We start from the raw sequence: 12,003 nt of genomic DNA, 5'->3' as shown, positions 1-12,003 counted from the left end.
TGCCAAGTCCTAAGACAACATCGCCCCAACTAGATAGATCTATTCATTGATAAATTATCAGAGTAATATTATCACCTATGTCACCTAATAAACTTTTAATTATTCAAATTAACCTTAAGAGGTGTCTCAATGTCAGTAGTTGTTTTGCGAAAATTGACGTCCAGTGGCAAATATTATGTCATTTTAAAAGCGATCGTTGTCAATAAATCACTCCTTTTCATTTAATTTATCTGTAGCAAACTAATTATATATAATTCTTTCGTATATTTGTCTCGCGGACTTATGTTGATAGTTATTTCATTGACAAATATATAATATCTACTTTTTGTTATATGACATCTTTCTGACGATATGGTAATATCTTTAGTGTCAAATGAGTTATCCGTGTGTAGTGAAGTTTTATTATGTTTTAAAGGGGAAGCGGGATGTAACAAGTGAAACCGTTAGATAAAACAATACCAACATGCCTTATTTAAAATATCATTTTTGGTAAATTTGGGTAATCATTGTTATTTAATCACATTATAGCTGTATGTTCCATTATAACATGTTATTCTAATTGGCAAACAGCAATATCGCGTCATTCTGAAATGAACCTTCATTTCAAAATAAATTGTAACATTTATGATGACAACAGCTTCAAAAATAGCTAAAGTGAAAGCTTAGATGTATGTAGTAATTTAAAAATACGTGAGATAGTTTAACGCTATGCAACAGTGATCAAATATAGCGTATATGTTAGCAACTTTGGTCATGGTATACACATTTATTGATTGATAATTGGTGTTTTAACGCCACATTTAAGCGCCAATTTTGGGCTATTTCGTTGCGGTCAGTTTTTATTTGTGAAGGAAGCCGGAGTGCCCGGAGAAAAACACCGACCTTTGATAGGAAAACTGACAATCTTAGTCGATTAAGATTAGGGTCAAGTGCATCTGCATGAGCGAGGGTTGAACTAAAAAAAAATACTCAATGTTAACTGGCTAGTGATTTTAAAAGTAGTAGACCTGCATAGACTAAAGTAGTAGAACTACATAGACTACGAGGCCCCTGGTATCAACATAATTATCATTCTAAAATATACTTTCAAACTGTTATGTTAAAAAAAAAACAATCAAACGACAAGACGTGTAACTTAAATTAATTCCCTCCAATTTGCGGAAATCAAATATGAGAGACATGCACCAAGGATTCTAGCTCTTATATTTCACTTAACTGCATTCTATATTTACATTTTAAGTTGCTTCATTGTTCAAGATAATCACAAAATATCAAACAAGTTATAAAAAAAGCGTACAAGAAATTTGTATATGTCTATAGTGTATACGAAGGGGATATCAAATCTTAATAATACTTACATAGCAGATAACTTACAATAGTTTGAGTATGTATCCAATAAATAATTTCAAATAGTAGAACGTTAATATCCATCAAATGTTAATATCGTTTACCGGAATGAATTTATGAAAATTAAGAGAAATTTCACAGTGATTCAGGTATTTTAATATAAACAGATATAGATACTGTGAAGTTTAAATTTTCTAGCTATCTTGAAGATTATGTCTTTGTTTAATTTAGAAATATGAATAATAACTTGAATCGTATTCATAATTGAATAAAATACTTAACACCCCTTTAAACTCTTCTCTAAAGGAGGGTTTACACGGGGGTGTTCATTTGTCTACATCCCACATATTTTGGGTGATTTTTTTCCATTTAACACATTTTTCCGTCTTATTCCAACACCTGTCTTTTTGTTTCCAGAAATCTAACATCCCTAGTTTTGCTCACGTACCCTCTATATCCCGTATCCCCCCTTTTATATATCCCATATTCCAAAAGCGTGTGGCTTACTTTTACCACGTACAGTGTACACTAAAACGAGTCTCATTATATGTTTATTTTGAAGATTTAATTTTAAACTTTGGATATTCAATGAAATGAATCGTACAAAACACCATTTGAAGACCAAATTAGCATAATCGTTACATAATCAAATATTTTTTTAAAGGAAATTATAACACGGAAAATAAAACAGGCTCAAAATGAATTGAAGTAGTTGGGGAAAGAAATTAAAGGAATATTGGACATTTATATAACTATATAGTTTTTCGTGATCCCCAATTGAATGAATGTTTTCTTAAAGTCATTAGTATGACCACAAGCAGATTTTTGTATCAAGTTCGCCGTAAGAAAATTTTACATACATAACCTACATTTTAAAACCATTACATTTTGTAAGAGCAAAAGTAAATACCAGTTGTTTTGTACAAACACGTGCGATGTATTTTTGAATTAGAGCAAAACTAAAAAGTTTGCCTTTAGAAAAGTTTGCATACATTAAATATGTTTTAATCTACTAAAGAGCAAAAGTAAATCTCACGTATTTTTTTGTATACACACGTAAAATATTTGTTTTTTAAATTAACATTTCAGAGATTTTATCCACCATGCATTTTTGATACCGAAAGAGATTTTATCTGTCATGTTATTATCTGATACCAAATTGTTCAAATCTTGATAATGTTTTCTCCTCGAGGTTAACAGTTTTTTTTTAATTAGAATGACACAAAAAATGTGATACTTAGTGTGTCTTGTTGAAAGAGAATAAAAACATACCCACAAACAAACATTAGGATTCCTAACATGATACGTGTTTGATTATCATTGCATATGTATATTGGCATCCCTCTATCATGTACAATGCGTTTAAAAATACCATATAAGGGTTCTTATGTTATGCAATATTAACCTATTAACTGACATTTTTTCATTGTAACGGTTAATTGAATTTCTATCAGTTTTGTTTTGAATGTTATTTTGCACCTTCCATGTACTTTTAGTCAAACTTTTCATTTCGGCAATACATTTTCAAATATTTACCTGAATAAGCGTTATGATATGCGCACGTATTGCACATCTAATATTGAAAACTGTATATTTTATAATCACATGAATTTTATCAATAAATGTGTGCTATGGGTTGGTGGAACTTTTAAAGGATAGCACGAGTTCGAACATACCAATCGAGTTTTTAAACAATACAATAATTTTCATAATTATCATAGCGCTGATCATACCGCAGGGGCCCAGTTGTCAATTTCAAATTTGAGCAAGAAAACTCTTCAAATTTTTTTTTCTTGAAACTTATTGGACTTTGATGGGGAAAGAGCCGATAAGAGTCGAGTAAAGGCATGTTGCAGTTTTGTTTACAAAACAAATGCACATGGAAAACAACTGTCAGAAAAGAACATCTGAACAAGCCGCATTTAAAACTGAAGGAAAAGACAAACTTTTTTTGTTGCGGAAATTGACCGACTTGAAAGACGTGCAACATCCATCTGTCTCAAAGAAACATGTAAGGTTTTAATTTGCCTCCTCAAAAAAGTAATAGACAGAAAATAAAGTGCACTATTCTGTGAAAAAATTTCAGTAACTAACCCATTAAGCTATTACTCTCTTTTTAAGCTTAGAAAAGAGGGGCGAAATATACCATAGGGACTTTGAAACTCATAGATCGAAAACAAACTGACAATTATCACCTTTGATCAGTTACAATATAGATAATTTTCTTGTGGCGAAGGTTTTAATGGTAAAGTGCTATTATGACAAAAGGGCAGTGAATAATTTAAAACTTTTACAATATAATAACAAATGTCGTAATTATAGGCATTGTAATACTAGCATTAGGTCTTATTTTTTTCAAATTGTATACAATTTTCACACCAATATTATAAACAGTTTGAAATATATAACGCCTTTAAAATTAATTATTTTATATTGTTATTCCTACACGTAATTGTAGTGCCTTTGACCCTGTTATGGGTGTAAATTGTACTTAATAAAGTATTTAATATTGCTAAAATGAATGTTATCTTATAAAAAAAAAATTGACCTAAATGTTTAAAGGTCGTTTGTATTAAAATATTTTTTATTGTTGACTCCAATCTGTTTAAAGGTCCGTACAATATATACGTGATGGGATTAGGACTTGTCCAACTCAAACCAGAGATTAGAAATAACCAGTTAAAATTACTAGACTTTTAATTGTGAATATAGTGTAGAATGAGATATGGAAAAAGTTAAATAACAAAAATACCATTTTCAAATGGCAAAATCAAAAACTCAAACACATCAAACGAATGGAATTGATATTTTGAATTGATAAGTGTTACACGCCTTCGTACAGGCATTTCCTTCTGTAGAAAATCTGGTTGTATAGATATGCTTATAAAATATAAATCCTCTCAAATGTATGACAGTTGCATAAAATTCCATTGTATTGACAACAATGTGTAAGCAAGACAAACAGGCATGATTGGTTAGAATGTAAAACATGGAGGTACAGCAGTCAACATTGTGGGAAAACATCCTGTTTCAGGTGACTGCATGAACGACCTTGGTGTGTCCATGTTGTACCTAATTGACTACGTCAAACAGTACATTCATATAAGCCACCCAATACTATTATTTGATTATAGTAATTTGTTATTTTCTAGCGAGTCAAATATCAAAATAACGAGATGGGGTGTATTTGTAAATACGACAGCTTTTCTATCGAGACAGAAGGACGAGGATTGTGACACCTATAGGGCACTTAAGCCCCCAACAATGAACAAATTAAAAGTTGTTTAAGACAAAACCGATTACTGAATGATGAAATATGTTTTTGTCACAAAATAACGTTATAGTAGAAGGATTTTTAGATGTTTTAAAAAAAGTCAACAAATTAAAGCCTCGGTCACACCTTACCGGATAGCTCGAACGGACGCCTAACGGATAACTTTTTTTCAATCCGTTCATGTCCGTTAGACGTCCGTCCATATCCGTTGCATGTCCGTTAAGCGTACGTTTTATCCGTCGACGTCCGTTCTGTCCGGTGGAAAATTTTGAGCATGTTCAAAACTTTGAACGGACGTCCAACGAAGAAAATGTCCGTTCAACGTCCGTTAGGCGTCCATTTTGAATCCGTTACGTGTCCGTTATACATCCGTTGGAGGTCTGGAAGATAAATTCACCAACGGACTTCTACCGGACGTTTAACAGATAAAACGGATGTTGAACGAATGAGAAACGGACGTCTACCAGACTTATAACGGATAAAACGGATGATGAACGGATCTGAAACGGATAAATGCCAATTGAAAATTTCGCGTCAGAAATGCCAATTATTGGTATGTCAGATTTCTTAAGGTTCATGAATTCTTATTATTCATAATCGACCTTAGAGTAAGGGCGATTCTTCACAATCAAGCAGCTCTTATTTAGGTCAGACACTGACCTTTTGCGGTATTTTGAAGAATAAACCAAAAACCAGTTACACCTAAACATTTTGAATATTTATGCGATGTTCATGTATTATTGTTGTCGCTTTTAATTTTTTCGTATATCTTGTTTATCCGTTTTATCCGGTAAGCTTCCGTTAGATGTCCGTTTTATGCGGTACTCGTCCGTTGGATGTTCGTTCGACATCCGTTCAGTCCGGTACGTTTCCGTTTCTCGTACGCTGCATATCCGGTGTGTGTCCGTTAGGCATCCGTTACACGTCCGTTTTATGCGGTCAGTACATCAACGGACTCCCAACGGATAACAATTTTGTAAACGGAAAACTTTTATTTTCATCCGTTAGGCGTCCGTTCGTGCTATCCGGTAAGGTGTGACCGAGGCTTTAGGGAACGACCTTTTAACTTCAGGGGAATATGGTTTGCCAAAATATTCTGTTCAAGCGTACGAAAAAATATTTTTTTTTATAATCCAGGTTTTCCCCATACCGTATAGTGTTAATTTAATATTAAACAAAATAATTAGATAGATAGCATTGAAAAACTAAATATAATTTTTTGCCAAAAAAATCTTGACTCAATCAAAAACAATTCCTCCTTTTTCTTTGTAGTTGTATAGTTGCTCCCTTATTTGTGATCAATCCTGTTTAAAATATGAGTAACATTGTAAATCGAATACAAAGCGCTGTTCGTATTGAATGTTGAGAAGATACATTTACAGTAACTGTTCTGTAAACAAAATTTCTTGGGGTGAGGTCATCGACCGCAAATTTCATGGTCTATGGTGAACTTGACCGATTTCCTATCGAAATTAGTATCAAGATGAAAATGATTTGTTTCTGGTATAAGCTTGTAACAAATGTTGATAAACTGTCTGGAAAACTCTACAAGCTTATGTTTAATTTATGTGAAAATGGAAATAATATTTTTAAGTGGATTAATTATGTTAAATCTATATTTGATGAAACTGGTAACAGTGAAATGTGGCAGATACAAGGAAACGTTAATTTGATTTTTTTTTAATTTAACGTTAAACAAATACTCCATGACCAGTTCATACAAAAATGGTTTTCGGATATCGATAACTCATCAAGGGGGAAGTTTTATTCAAAATTTAAGACTGACTTTTGTATCGAACCATATTTAATTAGACTTAGAAAATTTAGTAGACTTTATATTTGCAAACTTCGTACTTGCAATATCAAATTTCCGATTGAAACAGGGAGATGGAATAGAATTCCAGAAATTGAAAGAAAATGTAAGCTTTGTAAAACTGGTCTTGGAGATGAGTATCATTAAATATCACTTTGTAACAATGCTGATGTTATTAAAATAAGAAATGCATATATTCCTAATTACTACAGAATCAACTCAAATATCAATAAACTTTATGGAATGCTGAAATATTGCAATTTACATGTATTAACTAACCTTTCTATTTTCATAAAAAAGGTTGAAAAACTCCTACTTGCTCTGTAAATCAGCACATATGAATATATTTATATATGTTACACTTTTTGTTACTATCCATTATTATTTGATTGTGTTCATGTGATCACGAGGGTTATTTAAGCTTACATATTGCACGGACTTTTTGTGGTATGGTCAATAGATTTAGTATACATTTAGCTTTGTAAAAATGTTTCATTGTATGTATTCTACTCATTTCACTTCTATGTTAGTTGTAAATGTATGTGTATTTGTCGCTCCTGTTACGCAGGAAATCTGCGTCTGAGTGTATTTTGAATAAACAGTTTAAACAGTTTATTATATTTATTAATTATCGTTCTGGATATGGTGGGTGAAAATACGATTCTGAGACATCCCCCCTCTTACTCATATGTAGTCAATACACATCTAAGGTTGTCTATCATGTATATATTTGTTCTTCTATCTATTTCAAGACTATTTCTATATTCAAGTATGTTAATCTGTAGTTATATTTCTAGATCATTTATATAACCGGTTTTTAAATAATTCGTAGACAAATTTGTCAATAGAAAACGTGTTGCCATTTAATATTTCTCTATTTATAAAACATAACTTACGAAAAAACCTGGGTGTCTTTAAAATTCTTTATACGAAGAGAATAATTTTGTATAATCAGATTTTCAATATTGAAGTAATATTTATTCTTAAAAATGTGCAAACTTACCGAAAAAATATATAAATAGGAATATATATATCCAAGGGAAGTAATAAGAGTAATCCAATTATTACAATCAAGAAAGATGCATTGAAACTTTTTAAACACTCGTCATAAATATTTACACTATAAATATAAACCTGAAGACACGGCATATAAATTAACCTCTATGTGAAATGGTGCGTGCAATAATACAAACGCACACCAGAAAACATTTAAAACGATTTAAAATCCATTCATTCGATCCCAAGGCCCAAGTTCAATATACCATGACTCTAAATTAAAAGTATCCTGACTTTAGATTTGGCGATGTACGTACATGTATGAAGGTCTGGGTGAGGTTTACACTCTGAGGGTTTACACTATAGAGAGTAATGGACCAAAGGTGTAGAAAGAAGGGGAAACAATTAAAGATTAGAGAGTAATTGAGCGTTAAAATATAAAGAATAGAGAATAAGGGGCAAATTAATAAAGAATAGAGAAAATGGCTTAACAAATTGAAAAATATACAATTGAAGAATCTAGACCCTCACGTGTAACATAATAAAATACAAGGTTCAAGGATTGGTGGGTTTGTGTTTAACTTCCAGTTGCAATAAAAATTGTTTTATATATCATATCTGGACGTGTTGATATGATGTTAAAATATGAACCCTGATTTGTACTAGAATGAGAGCTGTGCTGAAATATGACATGCTATTAAAATTAAAAAGAGTCTAGTCACTTGGATGGAGAGTTGTCTCATTAGCACTCAGACCACATCTTCCTATATCTAGTCAATCTACCAGGACACATTATTCTGGCTCCGAGTTGACTAACCTATGCTCTTACTCTTTAAGTCATGTTCTTAGCGGAAAAGCAGAAAATACCATTGTTTCTGTTTTGACGCGGCTGGGAATAGCACCGATCCATGAACTCCTGCACTAAAGGCGAGCAGGCTAAAATGTATGACTGCCACATCTTTAAAATGTGAATTCGACTTCAATATATTTGTGATTATCAATGTAGATGAAAATTGACTTTAAAATAGCAATATTAAAACTTAACAAAATATTAAAAATGTAACTTTCAAAATACTTACTAACCAATTAATGGTGCAATTTATTCCTACGACACATTTATCATACAATGTACATGCACATTAAACAACTTATCATGGCATTGTTGAAAATCAAATTACCATAGTATTTTAAATTAAATGGTTGCTTTGTTTTGAAAGAAAAAAATAAGTCTGTTCAAGGCTTTCCTGTAATATTATCGACAAATGATTCATTAAATTGTGTATTTACACTCACCCTCGCCCTTTCCCCAAAGAAAAAAACGGATAGGAGATACATGTAAGACTGAATGAATAATTATAATTTCACAAGAAAACATGCGAATATTGTTCTATGATATACCCAATTTATAAGTATATACATGTATTATAGAATTAAATCAAAAAGTATCGCCATTTTAGAGTTGATGAGTCATTATGATACTCTAGTTTTATATGTAAGTTTTGTGGTCCGTCTTATTTTCTATTTTAGTTTTGTTTATCATTTTCCGACATATTGCTTTAAATTGAGCCTTTTGATCATTTCTCAATGTGTGTCTTTGTCTACCAAAGCTACAATACATGTTGAATTGCTAAGTTGTCAATGAATATGTTTGTAGCTTTAAAAGTTCTTTGAATAAAAATAAGTTGAAGTAGCTTTATAGCCAATGAGACAAAAGAGAGGCAAACGATACCAAAGTGACAAATTATAAATCCCCTTTTCATTTCGGGGGCCTTTTCTGGCTGACTATGCAGTTTGGGCTTTGCTCATGGTTGAAGCCTATACGATTATCTATAGTTGTTAAATTCTGTGTCATTTAGTCTCTTATGAAGAGTTGTCTAATTGGGAATGATACCACATCTTTTTATTTATTTTCAAATTCATTAGTCGTTACAAATTGGCAAAACCATGACAAGAAAGAAAAAAAAACTCCACCTAAACAGAGCATAGAAAATCAAAGACTAATAATTACAACACGAGACCCATCAAAAACCAGGGGTGACCTCAGAGGGTTCTGTTGATACGTCAATATCGTAATATATATGGTGGCTCAGGATGCTGAGACATTTGCAAATACCGGTTTTGATTTTCGAGACAGCATTTGAAATTCATTTTCCAGCAAAGCGCGCAAGCGAGGACGGTAGAAAAAAGAACGGTCATTATCCCGATGAAATATTCCGAAAATTCTTATTATAAAATTCAATAAAAAGTCTGTAAGTTCTCATAAAATATTCTATAAATCAAGCCTATATAATTTCACTTTTCTCATCACCTCAGTTCATAAACAGCTTTTCTAAATCAAATAGTTTTTTAAATTTTAAAATGCCTGAATAAGGAAAAGAAGTAAAAAAAAAATGGTTCAAAAGAAAGCAAATATAGGGCACCTCCACCCCCTCCTTTCTCCAACTACCACCACCAAACAAAATACAAACGAAAATACATATAAAAATATACTAGTCAACAAAAGAAACGATACAAGACTTTTTTTCAAATTAAAGATAAAGGTTTCCGTTCATTGGACCAATATTGAAGGTAGTAATACTTATTCATTATGGAAATATAAATCCGTTTAAAAAAATTTTTTTTTTGCTTTCGTGACGTTTTTTCGCGATTTTTTATTTTTACAAAATTTACATAAAACGACAATTTTAAAAACAGAAGTTCCAACTAATGATGCCAACCTCTTATTTAAAGGTAAAGCCAATGTTTGCCATCAATTTGTTTTTAAAAATCATACCGTTTCTTCGTTTATTTGTTAAGCAAAGTTCGGCTTCACGAGAAATCGTTAAAATGTATACATTATCAATTGATTTACCATAGACAGTATGTGTAAAGTGATATTCAAAAGCGGTAACAATCTTAAAACTAATCCGATAGGTTCCAAATTTATTGTGTGTTGTTTTCATATCTAAAGCATTGATTTGAGACGAAAATAAAATAAAAAAATTTGCATTTTTTGAGATTTCAAAAAACACTTTTTTTCCCAAAAAATTGAGAAAAAACACAATATTTCAACCCATTAGTAACAACATGAACATAACTTGATTAGCATTTTGAATGTTTTTTAACAAATTTGAAATTTTATTTAGTACTTAGAAAATTATGTGTCGATTTTTTATTCAACTTTCCGCAAAACTAATTTGGACCCTTTGATCGTTTACACGGAATTTAGATACTTTCCGAAAAGTTTTGATTTTCATTATCACATGTGCATACATTGCAAATAAAAGCTTTTTAAAATAGTGTATCTCATTTTGTTTTATATTTAATACTTTTTGATCAATTTTATTTCAAAGTCGTGTATCGTTTCTTTTGTTGACTAGTATAGCATACCGTATCCAACTGCAAGTATATGTTTGTACAAACAATTTCTTTATAAATCGGTTGCTGTACGTCTTCTAAGATTATATGGCAAGTTTTTCACAGTAGTGTTTCACAATGTTGTTGTTGGGTTGCTGGTAACTGGCTTGCAAGGTCGTTGGTGATTTTGAATGGCTGGTCAAACGGAAACTAATTGTAATATTAAATGAATAACTAACCTTTAGTCGCGATGAATATTATATTTTGTAAGCGAAACGATTCTTTGGTATATGATTTATGTCCTCGGGGAATTTATAAATTCGCATGGAACGTTTCAGACGTACTGTCCGAATCCAAAACTTGTATATATTTCATGAAGTATGGATTGCCTCCCCTGACTCAATGCAATAACGAATGATCAGAAATAAATTATATACGATCAGACTATTTAATCCATCATTATGGGAAATATTTGTAAGGGTTTTGCCTTTTGTCCAAACCCTTTGTTTAAATATATCTTAGATGTTGGGACAATACTTTGAATATAATTGAAATGTCTCCATCTAATTGAAAATTATATAATATTTTCAACCAATGTTTATTAAAAGACTAATTTGTAACAATACTCTAATTAAAATGACATTTAACCACCGGTAGCTAAAAGTGACAGCTTTTGCCAAATAATTAATATAATAGGTAATTATAATTGATCAGATAATCCGGGATAACATGTTTTATATGTTTGATCTTTACATTTCTTCACACCTTCAGCATACACTACATGAAAATAAAAATGTTGAAGAAAGAGTGTCTTTTAAGTTTAATATTAAAATAGAAGATGAAAAACATGTCATATTATCATGCCCTTTATCTATTTTGTGTTTACATAGTATATTTCTGATATTGATAATTCATTACTGCAGTAAGTCAGGAAGGGCAATTTTCCCTTTTTGGAATGTTTTGTATAATTATATACTAAACATTCCTTTTTTATAATAGATAAGACGATTGGTTTTCCAGTTTGTATGTTTTTTTAATTAGTAATTTGTGGGACTCTTTATTGCTTGCTGTTCGATGTGAGCCAAGACTCCGTGTTGAAGACCGTACATTGACCTATAATGGTTTAGTTATATAAATTGTGTTTTGGATGAGATTGTCTCATTGGCACTCGATACCTCATCTTCTTATATCTATGTACGTTTATATAGAGAGAAAAACATTACCTTAAAAGTCACAT

General features: G+C 31.2%; 1 protein-coding gene across 4 annotated transcripts in view; it reads right to left on the bottom strand.

Annotated features, from left to right (window-relative positions):
- Window positions 1-11,194, bottom strand: part of LOC134718791 (NADPH oxidase 5-like) — a 45,543-nt gene extending 34,349 nt beyond the window's left edge. The window contains exon 1 of one of the 4 annotated variants that reach the window (XM_063581517.1): window positions 11,006-11,194. Coding sequence is in view for 2 of the 4 variants with exons in the window: in XM_063581514.1 (XP_063437584.1) it covers window positions 7,438-7,583 (146 nt within the window). In the remaining 2 variants the exon portion in view is untranslated. Of the gene's footprint in view, window positions 1-6,713; window positions 6,814-7,437; window positions 7,599-10,799; window positions 10,975-11,005 lie in introns of those variants that run through there. The other 3 variants (XM_063581518.1, XM_063581514.1, XM_063581515.1) reach the window with 3 other exon arrangements.
- Between the last annotated feature and the right edge of the window lie 809 nt (window positions 11,195-12,003).

This window comes from Mytilus trossulus, chromosome 5, assembly GCF_036588685.1.
Source record: "Mytilus trossulus isolate FHL-02 chromosome 5, PNRI_Mtr1.1.1.hap1, whole genome shotgun sequence".
NCBI classification, from domain to species: domain Eukaryota; kingdom Metazoa; phylum Mollusca; class Bivalvia; order Mytilida; family Mytilidae; genus Mytilus; species Mytilus trossulus.
The sequence above is the reverse complement of the archived record's forward strand: the minus strand, read 5'-3'. Positions and strand labels throughout refer to the sequence as shown.